General features: G+C 51.0%; 7 protein-coding genes across 7 annotated transcripts; 4 read left to right on the top strand and 3 right to left on the bottom strand.

Moving 5' to 3' along the window:
* Nucleotides 1–41: 41 nt before the first annotated feature.
* KVR01_007109 (uncharacterized protein) lies at nt 42–2,003 on the bottom strand. Its single transcript, XM_044790080.1, has 2 exons — nt 905–2,003; nt 42–810 (listed from the first exon to the last, which is right to left on the bottom strand). Exons 1-2 carry the CDS (start codon nt 1,319–1,321, stop codon nt 253–255), a joined length of 975 nt encoding a protein of 324 aa, XP_044643362.1. The 5' UTR covers nt 1,322–2,003; the 3' UTR covers nt 42–252.
* Nucleotides 2,004–2,035: 32 nt separating this feature from the next.
* Nucleotides 2,036–5,445, top strand: KVR01_007117 (uncharacterized protein). Its single transcript, XM_044782138.1, has 5 exons — nt 2,036–2,270; nt 2,324–2,719; nt 2,786–3,656; nt 3,718–4,120; nt 4,179–5,445. Exons 2-5 carry the CDS (start codon nt 2,599–2,601, stop codon nt 5,136–5,138), a joined length of 2,355 nt encoding a protein of 784 aa, XP_044643370.1. The 5' UTR covers nt 2,036–2,270; nt 2,324–2,598; the 3' UTR covers nt 5,139–5,445.
* A 321-nt stretch (nt 5,446–5,766) lies between these two features.
* On the bottom strand, nt 5,767–14,320 carry KVR01_007409 (uncharacterized protein; the record flags this gene model as incomplete). Its single annotated transcript, XM_044794155.1, has 12 exons — nt 5,767–6,630; nt 6,702–6,867; nt 6,958–7,022; nt 7,093–8,950; nt 9,013–9,074; nt 9,135–11,850; nt 11,917–12,689; nt 12,854–13,095; nt 13,125–13,503; nt 13,599–13,867; nt 13,963–14,073; nt 14,143–14,320. 12 exons carry the CDS (start codon nt 14,318–14,320, stop codon nt 5,767–5,769), a joined length of 7,683 nt encoding a protein of 2,560 aa, XP_044643662.1.
* A 1,366-nt stretch (nt 14,321–15,686) lies between these two features.
* On the top strand, nt 15,687–16,686 carry KVR01_007145 (uncharacterized protein; the record flags this gene model as incomplete). The annotated part of the gene is made up of 3 exons (XM_044794292.1): nt 15,687–15,859; nt 15,938–15,956; nt 16,061–16,686. The coding sequence occupies exons 1-3, from the start codon at nt 15,818–15,820 to the stop codon at nt 16,684–16,686; spliced, it is 687 nt and encodes a 228-aa protein (XP_044643398.1). The 5' UTR covers nt 15,687–15,817.
* A 2,937-nt stretch (nt 16,687–19,623) lies between these two features.
* KVR01_007641 (uncharacterized protein) lies at nt 19,624–21,056 on the top strand (the record flags this gene model as incomplete). The annotated part of the gene is made up of 2 exons (XM_044787689.1): nt 19,624–20,699; nt 20,767–21,056. Exons 1-2 carry the CDS (start codon nt 19,994–19,996, stop codon nt 21,054–21,056), a joined length of 996 nt encoding a protein of 331 aa, XP_044643894.1. The 5' UTR covers nt 19,624–19,993.
* Nucleotides 21,057–21,746: 690 nt separating this feature from the next.
* On the bottom strand, nt 21,747–23,226 carry KVR01_007253 (uncharacterized protein; the record flags this gene model as incomplete). The annotated part of the gene is made up of 4 exons (XM_044790275.1): nt 22,718–23,226; nt 22,547–22,660; nt 22,222–22,469; nt 21,747–22,168 (listed from the first exon to the last, which is right to left on the bottom strand). The coding sequence occupies exons 1-4, from the start codon at nt 22,777–22,779 to the stop codon at nt 21,747–21,749; spliced, it is 846 nt and encodes a 281-aa protein (XP_044643506.1). The 5' UTR covers nt 22,780–23,226.
* An 822-nt stretch (nt 23,227–24,048) lies between these two features.
* On the top strand, nt 24,049–25,339 carry KVR01_007207 (uncharacterized protein). Its single transcript, XM_044794878.1, has 2 exons — nt 24,049–24,917; nt 24,974–25,339. Exons 1-2 carry the CDS (start codon nt 24,165–24,167, stop codon nt 25,106–25,108), a joined length of 888 nt encoding a protein of 295 aa, XP_044643460.1. The 5' UTR covers nt 24,049–24,164; the 3' UTR covers nt 25,109–25,339.
* The last annotated feature ends 744 nt before the right edge of the window (nt 25,340–26,083 follow it).

The raw sequence follows: 26,083 nt of genomic DNA, 5'->3' as shown, positions 1-26,083 counted from the left end.
TCTTACTCACTAAGGTTTATGCTGTTGTTACACGATTACAGCTTGTTTAAGCCCTATGATTCAGTGCCTGTCTCACTAGATAGATAATTGCTGCATCTAAACGCCGTGGTATCATCCCAAAATATCCAAAGACGCTCATGACTTAATCGTAACCGTATCTTGGTCTCCTCATTTATCAACACCAGCTCGACCAAGAGCATCACGCCATAATTACATGCCCGCCAACCAGCCCCGGTCGGGTTTCTCCCCCCTTCAAGGCCGGAACTTCCCCTCGTCCCGCCCCCCATCGAGACCGGCGGGGAGCTCATGGCGCTCGAACTCGGGCGCGGCGTGGTCCGCGGGCATCTCCTGGGGGCTCCCCGGCGCGACGGGGGCGTATTTGCCCTTGTACGCCGCCATCCCCCCGGCCATCTCGGAGGCGTGCCCGTGGCCCTGCAGCTCGCTGGCCGGGTAATCCGCGCCCCTGCCGCCGACGTCCCTGGTGTCGGTCCGCCCCATGCCCGCGCCGCCGTGCTTCTCCGCCGCCCAGGCGCCGCCGTTCTTTCTCCTCCGCCGCCGGAGGAAGAAGAAGGCCCCCACGGCCGCGGCGATCGCGATGGCGCCCACGGAGACGCCGGCGGCGATGCCGGCTGTTGCGCCTGCCGAGAGGCCGCCGCTGGAGGAGGAGGACGAGGAGGAGGCGGCGGCGGCGGGGTCTGTTGTCGTCGCTGAGGAGGGCGAGGGTGCCGAGTCATCTGTGGGGTTTGTGACGCTCGATGCCGTCGGGGCGGGGACGGATGTCGTTGTGGCGGATGGGAGGCCCATTGTCGCCTGAGGGCCGGATATTGGTTAGCATTCGGTCTTGTTGTGTGTATGAGTTTGTGTTGGCCTATGGATCAATTCATCCCAGGCCGTGAAGGCTTACCGGACCGCCCTCCCTGGCCGTGTGCAGGTAGGTGAAGGCCTTCGAGTTGTTGCCCTGCTGGACCGAGCTGGACAGGTCGTGGATGCGGATGTTGAACCAGCAGTCGTCCTCGAGGTCCTGGTCGGCCTCGAACTGGAGCGTGATCTCGGTGGTGGCGTTCCCACCGTTGGGGCGGTCCACCTGCTTCTGCTTGGCGTTGCCCTGGCCGCACCAGATGTACAGGTATGGCTCGGTGAAGTTGCTCAGGTACGAGACGTCGACGCGGTCCAGGTAGTGGAACTCGAGGCCCTCCTCGGCCGGGTACAGGAAGCGGATCGGGTCCTTGTCGCCTGCCATGGCGCCCTGTATTACCAGACCGCAGAGGGCCAGCAGCAGCGCCGCCGCCGCCGTCGTCGTGGGGTGGCAGGGTCGCGACATTTTTTTATGGGGTTTTGTCCTTTTTCCTGTTGTTTAATGAGTGACGCTCTCCGAGGAAGAGGGAGGAAGTGTCACCCACAGAGATAAAAGTAAAGAAAAGAAAGAGGCCGTCGCGCTGACTGCCTTATTTTAGCGGGTGGATCTCTTTCATCCGGCAGCCTAAAATTAATCGTGCCAGGGGAACGCTGTTGATGTGGGAGCAGGGGAGTTGGGCTTACATGTTGATCCTTCGTCTTGTCATGGACGAGTTGATAACCCAATGATGGGCCACAGAGGCCCGGAACCTTGCAGGCCCGGGGGACTCTCATCAAATTGCTGGCCCGACTCCAACCACGCCGACTGCCACGCCGAGTTTCATCGAGGCAGCCGAGGGCAGTGAGCTGCTGGGCAGGCTGGCAGGCTGGCATGCTGCTGGGCAGGGGTGGAGCAGCCGGCCATCCTGCGGCCGGCACTGCCGCTGTGCTGGTACAGCTGGGGTTGTCGTGATGGGGCTCAGCCCTACGGCTACTGAGTAGTGAGGACTAAGTACTACATAGTAGTGTCGACATGAGTGGCGGTGCATCCTGGCTGGCGGTGGGGAAAAGTGGCAGAGTGGCAGAGCTGCAGAGCTGCAGAGCTGTGTTAAAGTTGAGCGACAGCATCACTTGGTGTAAGTGGATGGGTTAATTACTCCTATTCGAACTAATTGATGCATCGAGAAATGCAGGATCCGAACGGAATCCGAACAGACAGCACTTGGCGATGCAAACTTGCAGGCAACATGTGCGAGCACCCCCACCTCGGCCAAACCTCCCCCGAGCACGTCCACAGCCAGGGTTCAGGTTGTCAGCAAGTGACAAGTGACATTGAAGTCGCAGTCCCCCAGCATTTCCAGGCTGGATCGCCCCTGCCCGGATGACCATCCCGCAGACCGCTTTTTTGCAGAGCTTCCCAAGGTTGGCGCAAAATGGTACGAGAGAGTCAACACGCGAGCTGAGCTTGTTACTTACACGTAATAAGCAGCTTGGCGGAGCGGGCAGCCACGCGACCCGGCCCGGGGCACGACTGCCGTGCTTCTTGTCCCTCCGTTGCACCCGCCTTACGCCCGGATGCCGTGCCTGCGTCCACTGTCGGCCCTGCATGGGAGGGCAAGGGCGAGGAAGGACGAGGGCAGGGACAGCCCATCAATCAAAACAAACAAATAAAAAGCACCCTCGCCTTTCGTGGAGGCTTCTTCCACCGGCTGCCATCCCATCCCCACTCCTCGCACTTGTTGGATCAATGCAGCGACAACGACAATGCGGCCGACCCTCTCGCATGTGCTGCCAGTCCTGGCTCTGAGCTGCTGCTGCTCTCCCTTGGCCGAAGCCCTCACCGATGCCGACTTCTACGGCCAGTCGCCCCCAGTCTACCCTGCCCGTAGGTCCAAACACCCTTTATCCTTACTGATCTGATCTGATCTGATCTGACCTGGCTTCTCCACAGCTCATGCCAGAGGCCTCGGCAGCTGGGCGTCGGCCTTCGCCGCCGCGGAGAGGCTCGTGGGCCAGATGACGCTCGAGGAGAAGCTCAACGTCACCGGCGGCCACGCCACCACCGCCAACACCTGCAGCGGCAACACCGGCAGCGTCCCCCGCCTGGGCTGGCCGGGCCTGTGCCTCCAGGACGCCGGCAACGGCGTCAGGGCCGCCGACCTGACCAACTCGTACCCGAGCGGCATCCACGTCGGCGCCAGCTGGGACCGGAACCTGACCTACCGCCGCGGCCTCGAGATGGGCAGCGAGTTCCGCAAAAAAGGCGCCAACGTCGCCCTGGGGCCCGTGGCCGGTCCGCTGGGCCGCACCGCCCTCGGCGGCCGCAACTGGGAGGGCTTCGCCGCCGACCCTTACCTGTCTGGCGCCCTCAACGCCGAGACCATCAGGGGCATCCAGGACGCCGGCGTCATCGCGAACCTCAAGCACCTCGTCGCCAACGAGCAGGAGACCTGGCGCCGCCCCTACAACGACACCGAGGCCGCCTCCTCCAACCTCGACGACAAGACCATGCACGAGCTGTACCTCTGGCCCTTTGTCGACGGCGTGCGCGCCGGCGCCGCCAGCGTCATGTGCAGCTACCAGCGCGTCAACAACTCGTACGCCTGCCAGAACAGCAAGCTGATGAACGGCCTGCTCAAGACCGAGCTCGAGTTCCAGGGCTTTGTCGTGTCGGACTGGAACGCCAGGACCGGTGGCATCGCTGGGCCCCTCGCCGGGCTGGACATGATCATGCCCAATGGGACCAGCTGGGCTGCTAATCTGACCGAATCAGTCAAGAATGGCTCGGTCACCGAGGAGAGGATCGACGATATGGCCCACAGGTAAGCTGGTACTTCCTTCTCCATACATGCCTACTCAAGACTGACTGCTTGTGTGACACAGGATCATCGCCGCCTGGTATCTGGTCGGCCAGAATGACACGAGCTTCCCCAGCCCCGGCGCCGGCATACAGAACCTCAGCCTCCCGCACGAGCTCATCGACGCCCGGAGCCCAGAGGCCGACCCCGTCCTCCTGGAGGGCGCCGCCGCGGGCCACGTGCTCGTCAAGAACGTCAACAACGCGCTGCCGCTCCAGAACCCAAAGATGCTATCAATCTTCGGCTATGACGCCCAGGCGCCGCCGACCAAGAACATCGACAAGCTCTTTGAGCTGGGCTACGAGTCGCAGCCGGAGATGAACGACGCTGTCCTGGGCTTCGAGGCGCACTTCTCGCAGCGGGCTTACGACGGTGTCGTGTTTGTAGGTGGCAGGAGTGGTGCGAACGGGCCATCGTACATCGACTCTGTGAGTCTACCCCAATTATTATTAACTAGAGCTCAGGCTGACTAGAAGTGAAAAATAGCCCTTCGGCGCTTTGACCCAGGTCGCCAAAGAGAAAGGGACGTACCTGAACTGGGACCTGCGGTCGGGCAACCCGCCCGTCAACCCCATGTCCGACGCCTGCCTGGTCTTCATCAACGCCATGGCCACCGAGGGCTGGGACCGCGACGGGCTGCACGACGACTTCAGCGACGGCCTAGTCCTGAACGTCGCCTCGAAGTGCGCCAACACCATCGTCGTCGTCCACGCGGCGGGCATCCGCCTCGTCGACCAGTGGATCGACCACCCCAACGTCACGGCCGCCCTCATCGCCCACCTTCCCGGCCAGGACGCCGGTGACGCCCTCGTGAGCCTGCTGTACGGCGCCGTCTCGCCCTCAGGGAAGCTCCCCTACACCCTCGCCCGCAACGAGAGCGACTACGGCGCCCTCTACGCGCCGTGCGCCCCCGCCTCGCCGGAGGACCGCTTCCCCCAGTGCGACTACGCAGAGGGCGTCTTTGTCGACTACCGCCACTTCGACGCCAAGGGGGTCGAGCCCCGCTTCGAGTTCGGCTTCGGGATGAGCTACACCACCTTTCATTACTCGTTCGGGTCCGTCAGGCCCGCCACCGCCGCCTCCGCCTCGTCCATCAACGGCCAGCCGCAGCGCACTATCACGGCCGACTCATCGATCTGGGACCTCATCGCCACCGTGACGGCAAGAATCACCAACAACGGCACCACGCACGCCGGCGAGGAGGTCGCCCAGCTGTACGTCGGGATACCCGGCGGGGGCCAGCCGGCGCGCCAGCTGCGCGGGTTCGAGAAGGTGCGCCTCGCGCCGGGGAAGTCGGCCGACGTCGCCTTCGAGCTCACGCGGCGCGACCTGAGCGTCTGGGACGTCGCCGCGCAGAAGTGGGTCATGCGGGGCGGGCGGTACTGGCTTTATCTCGGGGCGAGTAGTCGGGATATTCGGTGGGTGGGGGTTTTAGATGTCTACTAGCAGCGTCCTCGGCGGTCTACGCACTTTGTTTCTCCCTCCCGGTCCTCCCGGTCCTCCCGGCCCTCCCGGCCCTCCCGGCCCTCCCGGTCGTCTGCTGGGCTTGCTGGTGTGCAAACAGGGCATGATGAGCTGTGATGGGTGGTATGGTGTCTTTGGGAACGAGGTGGGGTGGATGGGTGTTTGAAAGAATAGAATGGTGCTGAGGCACCTGACTTATTGACAGGCCTAGTATCTAGGTTAGGGTTATAAGTACCTAGGTAGATACCAAGCGTTCCAGCGTTAACATGATAAATCTGCATTGAATCAGTTTCATGCCATGCTATTGACAGTGAACACATTTCTTTCTCAATTTCACTTCTGAGGCGGATGGATGGATGATTTCCTCTAATCCCTCGCGCCCGGATAAATCGAGTTGTCATTGAGAGCATGAATTCTTCCTCTTACCGATTTTGGAAGACCCTGGGACCCTTGCACTGACTGGGTTTCTCACTGTCTGAACATGCTTGGTCGTGCCAATTTTTAATAGCGGTATTCCGAGCCGGGGCCAAGGATGGTAGGTTTTGGGTATCATAATTAAATGTCAAGACGGCTCAGGTACAAATAGCATGAACGGCTGGACCTGTCCGATTCAAACTGCACCAACTACCTGTTTGCTTCTAAGACGAGTTCTCACTGCGGCAGTCCTGCACGAGTCCGCCATATTCGTGCCGGCACTGAGCAGCTCGAAAATAGCCATCTTTGCCCCAAGCTCCTTCTCAAACCAGTTGCGTATTTCCATCCCAATCAGGGAATCGATACCATACGCGCTGATGGGCTTGTCGACATCGATATCCGCAACATCCAGACCCAGCACCTGTGACATCTTTGCCCTTAGCCACTCGGTCATGTGCGCGGCCACCTGCTCTGTCGTGTCTGCACTGCGGATGACAGATGTGAAGTCAACATGGCCGTCAACTAGGGCTTTGCCATTGTCACTTTGTACTCTCGTGTCCGTGTAGTGGAAGTGCCTGAACATGGGCTGCGTCAGATGGCGAGGGAGCGTCTTTCCAGCGGCCTTCATGGCAGCGGGCAGCTGTATCCCGAAGATCGGCTGGGCGTCCTCGCTGCTGCTTTGTTGAGGCCGCAGGTACTGTTCCAGCAGGGCAAACATCTCCTCGTGCTGGATCTCCATGAACATGCCCATGTTTCGCATCTTCGACAGCAACTGCTCGCTCTCGGACACGACGCCTTCGGACACCATCATCCCCAGGTTGGGAACATTTGTGCCTCGCTCGCCGATTGAGTGTCTGTACTGACACAGTGCGTTCATGTATGCGTTTCCGGCGGCGTAGTTGGACTGGCTGACGCCTCCGAGGACGCATGAGATGGAGGACAAGAGGGTGAAGAAGTCTAGGCCGCGGGGCATCACAAGGTGGAGGTTCCAAGAGCCGAGCACCTTGGGATTGACGCTTGCTGTCCAGTCGTCCCACGTCATGGTTTCGAAGATAGAATCCTGCCATTTGTGAGCATTCTTATACAGAGCAAGCAAGTGACGATTTGTGGGAACACGGCATTGGAACGTACACGTAACACCATTGCCCCTTGGATGCACCCAGCAATCGGGGGCATCTGCTGGCAGGCTTCTTCAACCACTGCTCTAAGTTGCTTCAGATCAGTTATATCGCACTGCGGTGCGAGGACCTGCACCTTCTGGGCAGTCAGATCCTCCGCGAGTGCTCGTGCCTCTTGCCTTGTTGTCCCTGAGCGCGAAAGGAGCAGCAAGTGACGGGCACCTCTCTCGACCATCCAGCGAGCAATGCTACGGCCTATGCCACCTAGCCCTCCTGAGATGACATAGGTCTTGTGAGGATCAAAGAGGTATAGAGGCTTGACGAGCAAGTGCGCCTAACTCCTCTGTCAGTTGAGCCTGTTGGGTCACCCGCATAGCAAGCACTAGACGAGATAGCAAACATACCTTGACCAACTCATCGTCTCCCAACTCGACAATGCTGCCACCTGCTTCTTCGCCGCTGGAGAAGAACTTCAGAGCGTTTCCTACATCCTTTGCAGCGTGGATCTCCGAGCCTGTCACAGGATAGATCGTGCCGTCACTGAACATTGCCGCAGCTGTCGCCCAAAGCAAGGACACCCGGGCGCGGGATTCCCTGAGAAACCTGGCAGTATTAATGCGAGTGAATGCTGCATTCCCCGGAATACAGTTCCCAGACGCAGCTGTCGCCTCGTCATCGCAGACATGCACAAACCTTCCGAAGGGCGCGACACAATCCCAGAGACCGTCCGTCTCTTCCTGAGTCGGCGACACAGCAAACAGTACGTCCACTCCTCGACCTCGTGTTGTTTCCAGAATGCGGCGATCCCCCTTCGAGAATATCTGACGCGTGGGTATCTTGTAGACCCTCGCAAGCATCTCGCGCTGGCCCCGTGTCTTCGCCACCGCCAGCACCAGTGCGCCCATGCTCTGCGCAATCTGCACGGCCACCTGGCCCAGGGTGCTCGCAGCATTGTGCACCAGCACGAGCTCGCCCTCCTGGAGGCCTCCAAACCCGATCAAGGCGTGAAGGCCGACGATGGCAGCAACCGGCAGTAAAGCGGCAGTTATCTCCGGCAGGGACGGAGGAATGAGCGCCACGGACGCGCTCTTGTAGCGGGCCAAGGTTTGCAACCCTTCGGGAGAAATGCCGCATACGCGATCACCCGGCCGAAGGTGAGACGCAGCGCCGCTCTCGACAACAGTTCCAGACCACTGCATACCGAGACCCGTATCGTTGAGCCGGCCTGAAGCAACGAGGAAGTCCCTGTGGTCGAGACCAAGGGCCTGAGCTCGGACCAGGACTTCATCATCAGGCAGGGGCGCAGAAGCAGTCTCATGCCGGGACACCTCGCTGAAGCAGACCGAGTCCAACGTGCCGATCGAGCCGACGTGCAGGGCCAGGGGCGGTGCGCCACCCAGCCTGCAGCTCTCCACCACATGGCGTTCTTTGCTTCGCGTTGCGATCACGCCGTTCATGCCGGCCGAGTGGACCACCCTCGGGATCTCGAGCCGGCCATCGCGCTGGCGGTACTCGAGCTCGGTGCCTGCGTGGTCTGTCCTGAGCATTCGGCGCCACACCCTTGATATCAGACCGTGGCAACCCGCTGCCTCTGCTGGCGGCTCCAGCGCAAGCGTCGTGAGCTTCAGCAGCGGGTATTCACCGCGCATGACGCGGGCGAACCCGTCGATCATGCTGAACTCCGGGGGCGTGGGTGACGAGCACCCCCGTGACACCCAGAGCATCTCGCCCGAGGAGGCAACGAGGTGCTTGAGTGTTTCGAACTCGTGTTCCTGGAGGTGGAACAGGAATGGCCGGGCCACGTCGAGGAGGGAGATGCAGCGCGCGAGGTCGATGTCTGCCGACGTGGCCAGAGACTGCACATCTACGCATCTGCAGACGGACTTGTCGCTGCGTCCCTTGCCAAGGCACAGCTGCAGGGATTCGGCAAGATCTCGCTGTTCGGGAACCCGGCTGTCCACGAGAATCGTCGTCGTCGCTTCAGATGCGTCCACGGCGTCGATGTGATCGTCTTCTGGGGCTTTTGACGCGATCATGAGAGAGTTCTCGAAGGTTTCCGGGTCCATAGAGTCTTGCAGGACCAAGTCCAATTGCCCAAGACCCGAGGATTCGAGAGCATTGGTCCATGATTTTGTGCTGTAAAATGGCGCATAATTCGCCTGCGCTGTGGTGCTGGTACAGAGGGATCCCGTCAATGCCCCATACAGACCAGCCCGAACCGCATCAGGATTTGTCGTCTCGAATAACATGACCTTCCCATGGCTTTTGAGTTGGACTGTTAGCTAGCTAGGGCAGACCGGCATGTCAAACACGGAAATGCTTACGGCTTCAGCAGCCTGCTGGCGGTTTGGATGATTCTCTCCATGTCTCCAATCCTTTGCAGCACCTGTGTTCACTGTGTTCAGTGACCGTGACCGAAATGACAGATTACAGGAACCGGACCTACCCCACAAGTGACTACAAGGTCATAAGCGGCCTCATTGAAGCCCTGTCCGACGGCATCACCATCTGTATCGAGGACACGATAGTCCATAGAATTCGCAATACCTCCGAATCTCTCTTGAAGTTCCGGGAAGGTTTCTGCGGAAACATCAGTAAAGTCATAGCTAGACCATCTTGGCCTCCCCTCATGGAGCAAGGCCGAAGTCACGACCTCGGTGAAATCGCCATTGCCACCGTGGAGCTCGAGGATCCGCATGGCAGGATTCTTGTGCCCCAGGAGCTCCAAAAATCCCTTCATGGGCGGGATGCAGGGTCCTTTGGACAAATGTGACTTGCGAAAATCTTGGACCAACGAGGAGTCGCTCAGAAGCTCCCGAAAATCAAGTTTGCCTAGAACGGCATCTGAGATGTTCTCCGCAAGCTTCATGAGGAACCCGCCGCCTGTACCAAGATTCGCCACTTGATGGAACATTCGCTTCCTGAATGCGGGATCATTTCTCATACGCTCTATCTGAGCGTCTCCTTTGTCGGTGCGAGAACTTTGATGTTGTACCCATTGGACGATGCCCTGGCTATGACTGTCAGAAGGATGCGAGACCTTGTTTTCAAGACGGTCCATGGCTTCCGAGAGGAAGTATTGGATCACCAAGTTCTGGTCCATGTAGGATTGGCCTTGAGCCTGGTCACTTTCACTGTCATGCGATGAGGTAGCTGCAAGCACGCTGGCCAGCTCGTTTTGCGACATGGCTTCGACATCCGGACGCCACTGCATGGTCGCACAGAGCTTCCTAGGCTCTGTCTCCAGGTCATCTTTTGTGCCCACAATGGTGGACTCATAGTTCTCCAGGTCGAGCAAGGGCTCTCCCGTATCCGGCGACACCACACGACCGCCAACGGTAGTGCCGCGGGCCCCCTTGCGACTACAAACAACCTGGGCGCGGAGCGTGGATAAACCGCGGTGGGAGAGCCCGTCGAGGCCGCGTGCGTTAATCCACATCCTCCCGACGCGAGTGGGTACGATTGTGTCGCCTGTGCCCAGCAGGACGGGGAAGACCATCTGGAACAGGGCATCGACGGTCGCTGGGTGGATGATGTGAGACGATACGTGCTCGTCCCCGTAGTGCTCTGCCCATTTCCGAGTTTGGATGTTGGCCATGACTCTCCCATCGGATGACACAGCAATGTCATCGAGGGTTTGGAAGGCTGGGCCGTAGACGGCATCGTTCTCTGCCGCCACGAGGTCGTAGAATGTCTTGTTATCGAAGGTCTGTTGACTTTCGGCAAACTCACCCTCAAATGATTGCGTCCTCCAATTCTGGAGATGGCGACTCCACCGCGTGTGAAGGTCATCCTGATGTCCACCCTCCTCGTCGTCCTCGGTATCGTGATGTACACGAATCTGACCATGACAGACTTCAACCCAACCGTTGGATTCATAAATGAAAAGGTGAAACTGAGACCATAGTGGGTTCTCTGCCGTTGGGACAAGTGTGAACCTGGTTTCGACTTGACTTTCCGACGCCTTGACAGACTGGAAGGCATTGAGGATTTGCAAGTCTCTAAGCTCGAAGCTGGACGGACCTTCGGGATGCTTCTCCGCATCGACCAGCTGCCTGGCTGCTTCGACGGCCATGACTACCATCCCGCCGCCAGGGTAGAGGTACTGTCCCGCAAGTCGATGATCACGCAGCCAGGGCAACCGTGTTTCACTGACCATGTTTCGCCAATGTGCTTGCTTCTCATTCCAGTCGTCGCTTCTCACGCCGAGGAAGTCGTGGCGTGGCGTGTCCCGCATGCGATAATTTCTTGCTACCCGACTCTCCCTCCAGTGCACTTGAGAATGATTGAATGGGTACTCAGGAAGGTCCACTCTCAGAGCCATCGGGATTTCGCGTGGGAGGTTGTTGATTGCGAGGAGATCGATGGGATGACCCAGCTCCCAGAGTTTGCCCGCCAGAGTCAAAATGTCGCCTGTTGCTGATCCCGGTGGTGTCGGCGATGAGGAAGCAGTACGACGTACCAGCGTGGGGTAGTATTTGATGGTTTCTGTCTTCTTCATGGCTTCAAGACATTCTCGAATAGGCCCCCGAAGTGCGTGATGCGGACCAACTTCGACAAGCTCTGATATTTTGAATTCGTTGTCTTTGCTTGCTTTGCGGCCCAAAACCTTGCGCTTCCTCCCTGATTGCGCACTCAGTGTTGAGATAGCATCCGAAAACCTTACAGTGCTGGTAAGGTTCTTAATCCAGTATTCTGGGGAGGTTAGGTCAGATGCCCGATCAATAGCAGCGCCGGTGACAGAAGATATCATTATCGTGGACCTCTTTTGATCTCTATCGGGCTGGAGATCTTGTAGGCAGCTTCGGTATTCGTCAGATATTGATTTCATATGATGCGAGTGATAAGCCATGTCGATGTTGAGCCTTCGCGCAATGACATCCCCTTGAAGGAGATCCTCAAGGAATTGAATTTGCTTGGCATCACCCGCCAGTGTGACGTTACGGGGACTGTTGATGCAAGCGATATCGACATCCCGGCCCCCATCCTCAGCGAATTCCTGTTCGAGCTTGGAAAGGTACTTATCGGCTGCGCTGGCGCTCAGTCCCACAGCCATCATGGTGAGCGCGCGGTCTGTCCTCGCGCGCAGTTCGGATGCGAGACGACCCCGATGAAAAGCAACCCTCAGGGCACTCTCACGACACAAAGCCCCAGTAGCATATCTGAAATCACTGTCAGTTGACCTTGGATGTCACAGTCATGAATTTGGGCCACGGAGAGGTACTTACGCCGCCGCAATCTCGCCTGAGGAGTGGCCGACCACCGCTGATGGCTCGATACCGAACGATCGCATCAAATCCACAAGTGCAATTTGCAACGCTGTCGATGAAGGCTGACTATACTGTGGCTCGTTGATGCGCTGTGATTCTGGGCTTTCGGGCACGGATATCAAGTCATCCAGCTGCCACCCACATCCCATACGGTCCAGGAGCTCCTGATTGCGCTTCATGCTTGTTCTGAAAACAGGATATGAAGACATGAGACCAAGACCCATACCAGCATATTGAGCTCCCTGTCCGGTAAATATGAATCCGCATTTATGATCTCGTGTGCTCTTTTCGCTGGGAAGAGCAGAGGGAGACCCACCGGGTCCATTGAGCTTCTCGAGAAGTTCTAATAAGCTGGAATATGTGACCGACCGTCTCCATGTGAGCTGTGTTCGTTTTGCGAGTGTATAAGCCACATCCTTGAGATCTTCCATGGACAGGCTTCCTTGAGGCTGGCGGGAAAAGAAGGCTGACAAGTCATTTTGAACACGTCCAAGTCCATCTTCGTCGTTGCTGGACCATACCAGGACCCCGTGGCCTTGCTCTCGGGGGGATTGTTTCTTTTCCAGAGATTTTACAACAGCATCCGGTGGCCGCATACCCTTGATCGCACCCATGGTTGGCGGATCAGGCCTGGTACGGGTAGGCGCATTGTGTCCTCTTGATCGGAGGTAATGATACGCATCGTCGAGAATTACAACCCCGTTTGAGCCTCCAAACCCGAACGAATTCACCTGCAAGGAATGAGAAAGATTCTTATGATTTGGAGGTGTAGAAACAGTACTCACGCAGACTCTTCGGAGCCCGTGTACAGGCCAAGGACGAGGCTCTGTTGGTATCTGGCAAAATCAAATGTTAGCTTTATTGTTTTGAGAGGTGATGAGAACAGGTGAACAACCCTGAGGTGGAATCGCTCGGCTTGAATGCGCGGATTCAGCTTCTCGAAACAGGCATTTGGCGGTATGACGCCGTTTTCGAGCACGAGTATGGCCTTGAACAAGCTGGCCATGCCGCTTCCAGCCTCGAGATGCCCTATGTTAGGCTTGACAGCACCAAGCCATAGAGGGTCATCCTCAGACCGGATCGTGGAGAAGACCTCCCCAACTGCATTGGCTTCCGTAGGGTCACCCGCCTGGGTTCCTGTGAAATAAGGGGTCAGTGTGGGCCACCATCAAGAGCCCAAAGGCAATGCAACTTGCCAGTGGAATGAGCCTCAAAGAACCTGGTCGGCTCCATGTCAATCTTGTTTTCTCGGTATGCCTCCCGGATCAGGGCCTTGTGCGCGTCACCGCTCGGGTTCGTCAGGCCCGGAGTCCTGCCATCCTGGTTCAGCCGGGTCGCACGAATCACGGCCCGAACCGTGTTCCCGTCTCGAACCGCGTCGCAGAGCCGCTTGATGACGGCAACTCCAAAGCCTTCGCCTCGTGCGTAGCCGTTCGCCCTTTCGTCAAGACTCCAACAGCGGGAGTCGGGCGACAGGAAACTCATGTTGCTCATCATCACCATGTAGTCTGGATGGTAGATAAGATTGCAACCACCAACAAGACCCTTGTGACAGACGATTTGTGCTGTCAGCGTTCACTACACACCGTGAAGTGTAGCCTCCATTCATGACTCCTCGCCCAAGGAATAATATCACTCACCATGTCTGTGACCCCACTGCGCAGGTCTTGGCAAGCCAGGTGTAAAGCCGTTATACTCGACGAACACGCGGTGTCAAGGTTGAGGCTGGGCCCCGTGAAGTTGAAGAACCAACTGACCCTGTTCGCCAGAATTGAATTTGCTATACCCGTTGCGGCATACATGTGACCCTCGAGCCTGTCATGGAACAGGACGCTCCTATAGTCGTCAGTGAAGCTCCCTGTGTGAACCGAAGTTCGGGTCCCGGAGCACTGCGACACAGTGATTCCAGCTAGAACAAGCTGTCAGTTTCTGGACTTGGCCAATGTGCAGAGAAGGATTCGCGTGGGGTCGAGAGAATGCTGTGTCCGCGTGAAAGGAACATGCCATTTTCAAGAGCTCGATAGCTTGTCTCGAGCATGTGCCGCTGCTGAGGTTCCATGCAAGCAGCCTCAGCGGGGCTGATAGAAAAGAATGGTGCATCAAACCGATCGATATCTCCGCTCAGAAAATACCCGCCACGAAGTGGCATTTGATCAAGCCGTGATTTGTCTGGGTGGTAGTGACCATTCAGGTTGAGGCGGTTGGCTGGAAATTCACTAGCGGCTGACCGGCCAGCGAGTAACATATTCCAGAAATTCTCTGCTGAAGTTGCTTCTCCGGGGAGTTTCAAGGAGAATCCGATGATGGCGATATCATCATCTGCGGCCGGTACATCGCCGGCCGGGTACGGAATCGAGCCCATGATGAAGTGGTTTGGGGATACCAAGCACCGAGCCTAGCGGAAGAGATTAGCTGAACAATGAGATATTAAGCAATAGAAGAGGCCCAAATATTCGGCTCTTCAGTCAGGACAATGGTCTTTGGAGACAATGGACATGATCTAAGGCAGGAGAATATTCAAAATGAATCCCAAAAGGACTTCGTACAGACCGATCACAAGGTGAATCTCTGATCTTTACAGATCGAATGCATTCAGCACCACCCCTGTATTTACAGAACCATCCCTGTACTTATACAACAATGAAAAATTGGATCGCTAACTGACAGTCGTGAGTGACTCTTCAAAAACAATCGCTGGTAGCCATTGTTCCGGGACAGCTTGCAGCATTACCAACAGCCTGGATATGTTTTCCACGCCACCGTTGCCCCCAATCTCACAATCTTCAGATCAACATGTACGGCCCACAACTGGAGTACATAGTACGGGTGCCCAAGACAGATCGGCCCACTTCACATCAGCAATGGGGTTGGGCTGCACTGCCCAGGGACCCCACGGTTCAATCACAATGCATGGGTCATCAACATATCCACACAGTAATTACTTCTGAGTTGGTCACGGCTCACACACTGAGTGACTGTGCTCAGAACAAAGTGTCCTGTTGATATAAATTACTCCTCAGCTATGGTAATCACACATTTAAATTTTTAAAGTAGACTATTAAGTAAACTATTTACTTTTCTTATATATTTTATTTATATTAATTTATTTAAAACTTCTTAACTTATATTAAGATTTTAATAAGTAATAAATTAAATTTTATATTAATATAGAAAGATATACTATATATTTTAAGAAAATATAACTAAAGATAGTCTTAAACTTTAAACATTATATAATTATACCATAGTAGTAGTGTATTGAAAGTCTGGGCGGCCAACTCTGCGCCTAGGTCTGTAAGAGGCTACTGGGGTTGGTGCCTGCTGGGATCCCCCTGTAGGCCGCTCAAGATCAGCCTACTGCCCTACGGAGTACACCTTCCAGCCCTGGCCTTTCGTTCCCCCCCGGCCAGCCCCCTTGTGAAATTCACAAAATATGGTGCACACTTATAGCCAATGTGCTGTGTGCCCCATGTCTGGTCAAAATGAGCTGACTCGTGGGCCGAGTTAGGTTGCACTAACACCCATATCGTCGACGGTCGGCTGCAAGGGAAATTTACTGTGTAAGCTATAGGTACAAGTCGGGACATATCGTACAAATCAACCACCCACAAGTACAGCGAGATGTGCGGGAGGAGATGCCGCTTCTTTGCGTTTGGTGGATCAGGCACACCCGGACAGCCGGAAGACTGTACCCGCGTCACTGTGTTTGAGCAATGGTGAAATTGAATGCCGGATTGCAGCCCTTCTACTACTTGAACTTCTGAAGAATTCCTGCAGTAATGATTGAAGTCACGCTTCTTCCTGATTTGCGTGCTCATTTCCTTGAGATCTTGATACACGACACACTTCTGTGATCAAGATGCGCTTCCTGTGCTTGCACGGAATTGGCACAAGCAGTGAGGTTCGTCTTGATGCGACCAGGGGCACCTATCCGATTTCTGGCACTGGCATGAGATACTGATCGGAAGCTTGTGAGCAGATCCTCGAGGCACAACTCTGTCCGTTCCACCGTTGACCTTGTCCCGCCCCACAAAAGTCCTGCCCTACGTGCCCTACTGTTGCTGGGATTTTGCTTCAGGATCTGACCACATTGCACCTGCAGCTTCTATACGGTTTCATCTTGACAACAGCCACGAGTTTGAATTCGTGGAAGGCCAATTTGTCTGGCCGCCTGCCCCTGGAATCGAGGAGGCCTTTGGCAAGCAAGAAGCCTACTACTCGTACTTCGATGGCACACTACAAAGCATCCATCAGGCGGTGCTTGATCTGGCTGAGTACCTAGACTCTGAAGGCCCATTTGATGGTGTCATTGGGTTCTCCCAGGGAGGTGCTCTGGCAGCAACTTTACTTGCCGCGGAGTCACGGGGCCTTCTACCACCCTTTGAAACGACAGGAAACGACTCCAGGCTGAAGTGTGCCATTTTTTTGTCATGTGGTCAGCCATGGGATTTCGCTGCCCTCGAGTCCGGGGTGGAGCGCCGCTTGAGCGCTGAAGCGGACGGCGTTTGCATCCGGATTCCCACAGCTCATTTCTGGGGTAGCAACGACATGGAGGGGTTTCTTGGCAACCACGAAGTTGTTTCGTTGTGCGAGGAGAAGAATAGAGTCGTGTCTGTGCACAAGAGTGGGCACGGTATCCCGACGGCTTCTCGGCCTGCTGATTTGATGGGCTTGGTCAAGGGTCTTGAGAGAACGATCCAGAGGGTTTTCATGGAGAAGAGCTGGTGATATATTGGTATACAGAGCTACAAAGACATTTCTTATTCATGGAACAAGCTGTACTGTCGCTTCACTACAACAATTGCTCATGTGGTCCGCTCGAATCGAGCGCTGGCTTTCAAGCAGGCCTTTTGACAATTGCGAGTGACCAGCCCCTGTACCTGCCAACATTTTTCCGCAGCTCAAGCCGCCGAGAAGACCAGGGCCGTCATGCGCGGAAGTTGAACTCTCAGGTCCTCAACTGATGACCCTGTCCAGCCAGACTCCCGATCCTTCCATTCTCTTCCGGGTTCAGATCGATCTACTCTCAAGTAATGCGGTGGGTTGATTGTAAATGCAACAGATAGTAGAGTTACATTCAATCCACCGTTTTTCCTCTGTTGCCTGGCACTGCCCAGGGCCTCGCCGCCAGATCCATCCGCTATGCGACCGTCGCTGCGTTCAGGGGCGGACAGTCATGTCGAGGCGCGCGTGTGACGTGTATGATTCTATATCGGAATGCTCCGGCGATTGAATGCACAGCCAAGATGTCTTACGAGTCATTACAAGAGTCTGGAACAAAGCTTCGGGGACCTGCCACAATACTAGTACACACCGCTGTGGGCCTCGATAGGGCCGGGTTTGGAATCCTTTAAAGCAGCACATCCGAAATCGCCCTGTAGATTTTTGCGGGCCTTTTCGGGTGAAGCCCAACCGCATGGGGCAGTCTCAAGCGCTGGGCCGTGGTGAGGATAAAATGTCCCCAAATCGCGTTTCGCATATCAACAAATATAAACCCCCTTATTATAGTTTAGTACATTATTTCTAATAGATATAAACTATTTATATTTTTAATTCTACTATTAAGTAAAAAGTAAATAAGTAAAGTTTTAAAAGAATAATATATAATATATCTTTTAAGATTAATTTATTTAAGTTTATTATATAAAACTTTTTATAATAACTTTATAATTTATATTTATGATACTATTAATTATTAAAGGATACCTTTTTAAATTAATATATTAAACTATATTTAATTAGTTTTAAATTAATACTATTAGTTTAATTTAAGTTAAAACTATTATAAACTATAAGTTACTTAATTTTAATATTATTAAATATTATATAAAACTACTATATAACTTAAACCTTTAAATATAAGTTAATTAAAGTAAATAGAAATAAAGTTATTATTCCTTTAAAAGTTTTAATTTTACTATATAAATAAATATTTATCTATTAACTTTATTATATTATATATAAAATTAGTATACTTTTAAATATAAGGTTAAAAACTTATAATTATAATTTTTAATTAATTTTTATTTAATTATTTTATTATATTATAATTTAATTTAACTTTATTTAAACTTTTTAAAGCTTTATAAAAGCTTTTATTTTTATAAGTATAAACTTTAATTTAATACCTTTAAGTTTAAGTTTAAAATTCTTATAAATTTTAATATACTTTAAATTAAGTTTATAATCCTTTAACTTTTTAAAATATATTAATTATTTTAAATATTAATAACTTCTCTTTAAAATAAAGGTCTATCTTTATATAATAATAAACCTAATTATTAATAATTAATTTTTCTTCTATAAATTAATTAGAATTATAAACTTAAATATTATATATAATAATAAAGTATAGTTACCTTATTTAATTATCTTTTAGTTTAATTAAGTAACTACTTTTAAGTAGTTTTATTTATAATATAATAAAGTTAATAGATAAATATTTATTTAAGTAAAGTTAAAACCTTAATTAAAAGAATAATAGCTTTATTTTCTCTTATTTTAACTAATTTATACTTAAATTATATAATAATCTTATATATAATATTTAATAATATTAAAATTAGTTTATAATTTATAATAGTTTTAACTTTTAATAGATTAATTTATATTAAGGTTAATAATACTAACTTAAACTATTATAGTTTAATATATTAAGATAAGAAGGTATTTTTAATAATAAATAGTATTATAAATTATTATAAAGTTATTATAAAAGTTTTATATAATAAATTTAATTAAATTAATCTTTAAAAATATATTATATTTTATCTTCTTAAACTTTAATTATTTACTTTTAACTTAATAATAGAATTAAAAAAATATAAATAATTTATATAAGATTACTTAAAGTAATTATTTAATTAATTTATAAAATAAAGTATAATTAAATAAAATAATTATATTTAATTTTTAAGTTTATAATTTTAATAAACTTATTATAAAAAAGATTATTATTAATAATTAAGTTTATATTTATATAAAAATAAATCTTTACTTTTAAAAATATTATTTTATTTAAAATAAATAATATATTTTAAAAAAATTAAAAGATTTTAAATTTTAATTAAAAGTAAATTAAAAGTTATAAGTATTTTAAATTTAAATTTAAATATTTTAATTTATAATTTATATTTAAAAAGTATTTAAAAACGTTTAAATTAAATAAAATAAATTATAATAAAATAATTTAATTAAATAAAAATTAAGTATAAAAATATAATTATAAATCCTTTAATATAATATTTTAAAAAAAAGTTTATATATATATATTAGAAAATAGAAATAACTCTTTTATATATTTTATTAAAATATAGTACTTTAAATAATTTAACATACTTTATATATAAAAGATAATAAAATCTAAATTACTTTAAACAAAACTATTAATATAGATTATCTTAGCTTAATATAGCACATCTGTATTATCGTGATTTTCGAGTGAGGAATGCGAGTCCATGCACGAAGATCAGTGCCTTACCAAGTCCATTCTAACACCCGCTATTTGGGGGCCAAATATATTGTACCGCCGAGCCGCCCTGCAGGTCCTCGGCACACACAGCGCCACAAGGAGCCGTGTGCGATGGCTGGTGCAAATGGTCTTCTTGTGGGGGCACGTCAGGAAATAATTCTCGCATCCGTCCACGCTTCGTCAAAAGATGCCGAGGTCGCCAACTATGTCAGATTTCACATCGTGGCACAGAGTGTTCCGCTTCGAGACAACGAGGTTGCATCCTACCCGAATGTCCGCTCATCCTCCTGCCTCACACGCTGACTACATTGGTTGAATGCAACGCAGCCATACCTGCCCCTTGCAATAGCAATACCCCGGTCGTCTGATTTCGACTGCTGGCATCCCTCTCATCACCCTCCTAGACAGACCCTGGTCGTCGTTTTTAGAAAATGGCATTCTTAAAATTATCCCTCGGCTCTTCCACCACGCCTGTGTTCTTTTACCGTCAGCACCTGCTCGCCCTTGGGCCCGCTTCATGACCCTCTGAATTGCCGTCCCAATCACCGCGCACTGACACACGAGATGACTGTCCACGGCGTTGCCTCGAGCGCGGTAGGAGTGATAATTGCAGTCACGATTTTATTGGGAGCCGCTACCATCGCCATCATACTGCGGTTTCTTGCTCGAAGACGAACCGACAGCACCGGAATCGATGACTGGGCCGCTCTTTCGGCCTACCTGTTTTTGATCGCGGTCAGCGTATGCCACTATCTCATTCTCAGCCCTTACGGGTCCGCCGGGCACCCGCAGTCGGAATTTGATGCGCAGCAGCTCAAACAGTACCTCATCATACTCTACGCCGACAACATCTGCTACACCTGCTGTACTATCACCGTCAAGCTCTCTATCCTCCTTCTTCTACGACGCATATTTACGTCGCGGTCCTTCCAAATCATCGCTTACACCTTGACCGGAATCTTCGTGGTGTGGTGGATCACAGTACTTTTCTTCCAGATCTTTTCATGTTATCCTGTGCACAGCTTCTGGGACTTTGAGGTCCGGCAATCCTGCATCGACACTACAAAGTTCTACAATGGTGTCGCCATTTCCAACATTCTCATGGACTTCATCCTCTTGGCTCTGCCATTACCAATGATATGGAAACTGCAAATGACGCTGAGGAAGAAGTTGCAAGTCTCATTCATATTCATATTGGGTGGCTTCACGCTTATCTGCAGTATCTTGAGGACCGAATCTCTACGCAAGTTGGACGTGAACAATCAGACTGGTATGTATAATTGTTACGGCTCACTACCATCACAAGTGCGGACGTCTTCTGACTCCTGGACTTGCAGAGACCATTGTCGCCGTTGGTATCTGGACAATCATCGAATGTGGCATTGGAGTAATATGCTCGTGCTTGCCGCCCACTGCAAGGCTGTTCCGGGTGCTCTCCGAAAAGATGCGCTCAACAGTGCGATCACAGAAACAACACGACGACATCAACCTCTTGAATGTTGGCGAGAGCGGTACACCCCGCCTTGGTCTGCCATCTGACGGCTCTTATTCTGTGATCAATGAGGATGGACTCGATTTGAAAAGGCATGGCGAACAAAAGATTTCTGTGAATAGCTGGACTAGATGAGCTAGTCAGTTTACAGGTTTTGCGGTTTGCTGCGGGTGCCTTTCATGATAAATGTTCTAATTGCTTATGTAAATGGATAAGAATGCATCATTGTCAAAAAAATGCACGGTGGATCTCGATATGACGGTGTCTGGCGTTACAAAAACTTCTTGTGTCATAGCGAGAAAGTCAACGAATACTTTTATTTAAATTAGTGGTTCTTGGGGGATGGACAAAGGGGAGTAAGTACAGCTGAGCTGTGTTATTAAGGAGCAGGTGATAGACAGCAAGCCATTCTCATCTTATTGATAGTGTATGGACTTTAGACTCACTATGCCTAAACGACTCGGCTTGGGGATATAAGAGAACCAACCAACGGCATCATGGAAGACATTCTGTGGACGATATGAGCGACCCTACTCTTGATGACCTCTGAAGTATGAGACGTATTACAAGCTAGAAGGTATTTTTGTCACTGAGTTCCACCCCTTGAATGCGCACGACTTGATTCTAATCCCTCAGGCCCACGGCGTCAATTTCTTTTAGAGAACCCCTGGGTATTCCTAGGCATAGCAATCAACAATTGAGACAAGCACGTTGTAGAGGCCGCTGTTTTGAAGCTAATGGGTGAGTTCATATAAAGCTCATCACCCAGAAAATCTAAAAATAGAATTTGTAGATCATTGCTTGGATCCCATTGGCGATCTCAATCTACCCTGTCCGAGTCTCATGAGACTTCCGCCCGACCACGACCACTCGATCAAAAACGTACATGGCACCAGCGGATGATTCCTGAATACTTGCTTGAATTAGGCGCCTAAAAAGAGCGGCCTTCTCAGCATATGTGGCCCGCAGTTGGTGTTCAATCATCTCGTACAGAGGCATGTTACACCAGTGCATTGCCACCAGGGTATGTTGGCTGCCCGTCTTCCAGTCCGCCACAACGTCCTCAAGCCCTTCTTCCTCAAAGTCTTTGGGAAGACTTTTTACCCACGGTGCCATGAGCTTCGGCGCTATGAGTGTTGTCTGGCGCCAGAGCTCCGTCAAGTTCTCGGTGGGAAGTGATGGATCGGCGGCCTGGACTCGATGAGAAAGCTGGTCTGTCTCGCACCATTGAATGTATCCACCGGGCTCTAGATATAGGTTAGTTGAAAACCTGTCCTACGTCTCGGACGTGTCTCCCCACTCAGCAATTTGATCAGCTTCCGGAGCAAGGGCTTCGGGCTTTCCTTGATGACGAGCCCGAAGAGGCGCAAATTCACAACATCGAATCGCCCAAGAAGGTCAATGGGAATGTCTGTTGTAGCATCCCACTGTCTCACTGTGCAGTTTGGGGGAAGCCATTCCGGTGGCCCAGCTTGGCGGGTGTCGATGTCCAAGCCAAGGTATTGCGTGGTTGGGTCAAGCGTCGCGTGTAGATCTCGAAGCCAAACTCTAAGCACCCAGGACAATAAGCACCATACTGAGACCATATTGATTGCATAGAATAACAGACTTGAAGGTAGACTTACGCGGTTCCAGCGCCAACGTCGACGACGGATAGATTGGGCGTATTTTGTATCGGGATGTTTGGATGAAGGTTGTAGCCGAAGATATCACGATAGAGGTAATGCTGAAGATTGAGTCTGAAATAGACGGTTCAGATCTAGAAAGACTTGGGTCGGAATAGAGTTATGGTCTACCTGTTGATATCGACGAAGTCCCTCGAGAGGAAATACTCATCTATAGTCTTTTCTTCTGCCATGTTGAGAGAGCCACTGGTTGGGTCCCCCCAACTCACTGCTTAATGAGAAGACTTTTTTCAATAGATATGAATCGGAGAAGTACTATGGGGGAAACTAGAAGGCTTTGGACAATAACAGCGGTAATACTCAAGAACCAACTTACAGCTTGTCCCAAGTTAGTGGCTTGTACTCTGTTTATTATTAGAAATTGCCTCTGAAACATAATGTTCAACAATTTAAGACTCGTGGAGAAAAGAAACATGATCTCTGTCAGAGCCAGATGAGGACAGAGTCCGTCACGATACATTTAGGCCCTGGTGTACATCGGAAGCCCGGAAGCCGGAGCCTGCTAGCAATCATGGAACCACTGTGCTGCAGATACCAAGGGACTCCGCATCTGATCGAGGTGGAGATAACCGGGGTGACCTCAAATTGTGGAAACCGTGCGATCCTTCTGTGATAGTTCGGTGCCATCCCAGGGAGGCCATCCACCGGGCAAATCCTGCAGTTGTGGATCAGTAGAAATAAGTAACTACCTATTATGCACCTCCCGTGAGAAACAGGTACTTCGTATTCGCACGTGTTTCCCTTGCAGAAGGTCCTTCTCTAGTACGCGCAAGACCCAAGCCCATTGCAAGTGCCCCTTGTAAATCACACCATGCGTCGTGGGGTTGACACAGTATAACTGAGCTCTTATGTCACCCCTAGGCCCCTTCGAGGAGAAGCGAGGCGGGATTTCCCGATTGCGAAGGACTCGACGTTACAATGCAGATGTTGGCACCCTGTGTTTCAGTTCCAACTTTTCATTCGCTCGGCGGGCTTCAATTCACCTGGCTCGGCGGGTCTGGAGCATGGTGAGGTACTTGAATCCTGGGCGGGTCCTCCACCTGACTAGGTCCCCACTTACTCGCACAGGTGGGTAAGACAGCTCACGCTTAACCTAAAGCCAGTGAATCTTACAAGCTAAGATGAGGGTTAATCGAGGTTAGATAATAAATTTCACATTAAGCTTTAAGTCCCTATTTATACATCAAACTAATATTTAATATATAATTTTTAACAATTTCAAATATACCTCATTTAAGAATTTATCTGCAAGATTTTTTTAACATTAGGATGTTGTTGTCCATAACCAGTTGACCCTCTCGCAGGCCGGTGGACTCACTAAACAGTGCATTTTTACGCAATGAAATGTCACACAGCTGGGGGCCCAACTGCGATTGCGACATAGCCCGGGCAGGGACAACTTACCGAGGTCGTTGCTGCGGCGCGGAGTGGCACGCACAGTCACCCAGCCTGCCCAACTGTTTCGCGACAGCCCTCAAGTGCTCTGAGCAATCTGTTAGATACCTTGGTCTGTTGGTGCACACCATATCCTGTTGGTCCCTTGGAGTTCCCCTGCCACATGATAAAAGGCTGCAGTCTCTGCCACAAATCTCCAGGGCTGTTTCGACCAGACCAGAATCTTCACCCACATCTTCCTCACGCCCAATCAAGCATTGCATACCTGGCAAAAATGTCTCCCTCAAAGCCCGTTATTGTGCTAGTCCCTGGGGCTTGGACTCCCCCAGCAGCATACCACAAGCTTGTTGACATTTTGAAAAGCTCCCCTTATAATTACACTGTTCACTCTCCTTCCTTGGCTTCAAACAATGGCGCCGTGGCGCCTAACACTTTTGAGGCTGACGTTGAGGTCGTCCGCTCTGCAGTGGAACCACTTGTGACAGCCGGCAACGAAGTGGTCCTCGTCATGCACTCGTACGGTGGCGTGGTTGGCTCCAGCGCCTCCAAAGACCTCACCAAGAAGGATCGTCAGGCTGCGAACCTTCCTGGCGGGATTTCTCACCTTTTTTATATCAGTGCCTACCTCCTCGCAAAAGATCAAAGCGCCTGGGACGTCCTTGTGGAGGCGGGAGGCGACACTCCTGAGCGCCGGACGCTGGTCGAGTTCAAAGACGATGGGACCTGGCTTCCGACGGACGCCGTTTCCGGCCTGTACCACGACCTAGATCCAGAGGACCAAAAGGAACAAGTTGAAGGTATACGGCCTCATAATTTCACGGCACTGTTGGGCAAGGCGACGCATGAGCCGTGGAGGGATGTCCCGAGCTCGTACGTCTACTCGGCGGAAGACCTATGGGTGCCTCCGTCGTTCCAGGTTCGTAGTTCTTTGGACCAAAAACATACATGTCGTCATTCTGATTGAAATTGTAGGACATATGTTTGAACAACGCGAAAAACGCGGGCGTGCATGTTGATATTCACAAGTTTCCCTGTGCCCACGCGGCCTACGTCAACCATCGCAAGGAGGTCGCCGAGTTGATACATCAAGCGGCGGTCCCAAAATAGTCCGAGTGAGACTAAAAGAATGCTCGGTCCTGTGCTGAATACATTCGACGTACTTGGAGTCAACGTGTACTACTTCACTATCCCATAGAGAATCTCGGGCCACCTTTCACAACATATTACTTACAAGACGTGACTTAGGTAAACTAGGAATGTTCTATTTGGACTTCATTCCTAGACATGTAAAAGTATATCAGAGACAGTGCTTCGGATAATTTAAGCACAAGCTTCAACATCAGCCTCACCGTGATGTCATATTTATGAAAATAAATCTTAGGTCTACTAATACCCAAGCATGCGCTTGTAGGTCCGCCCTTGCGTCCCTCCTGGTTTTAATTTGTTATATGTATATCTTTTGAACCGCGAACACCACTTTTCTTCTTCTCTTTCCGCATCCATAATACCGGGGACCCATGCTCTACACCGGAAGGCAGTACTTAGGCCCAGTGGCGCGTGCCTCTTAGGATATATCGGTTGCGCACACCATTATCAACAATTCTTAGCCTTGGTGAAATTGTGCGTGTTTTGCTTCTCCCAACCCGATCAGTAATGTTGCACAAAAATAGGGCACCACTAAGAAAGCTCATGACCAGGGCTTCCATACCCATGTCCGGCGATCAGGCCCAATACCCGCAGCCCTATTGAGCGAACGGTAAATCCAATGGATCATAGCTGAGCCTCCTGGCCACTTATAGTAATATTCATCTTCAGAAAGTTGAATGCACAGTAAACCTCATGCAGCAGTGTGTTTGCAGGTTGATAGGGTAGCTGGAATAGGGGCCAAAAGTGCAGTTGGGGCTAGATTGGGAATAAAACCTTTATCCTTCTCAGCCTCATACCGTTCCCTGCAAGTCGAACACACTTTATCACTCAAATAATGCCGTCACAATACCAATATTGGTTTCCGCAATGGCGGGCCAAACTTACACGCATCATGAGGGACAACTGCTCGGTACCATACCAAGAATACCAAGCTGA

The sequence above is a fragment of the Diaporthe batatas genome (genome assembly GCF_019321695.1).
Source record: "Diaporthe batatas strain CRI 302-4 chromosome Unknown Contig00008, whole genome shotgun sequence".
In the NCBI taxonomy this organism is placed as follows: domain Eukaryota; kingdom Fungi; phylum Ascomycota; class Sordariomycetes; order Diaporthales; family Diaporthaceae; genus Diaporthe; species Diaporthe batatas.
This window is presented reverse-complemented; position numbering and strand designations above follow the sequence as displayed.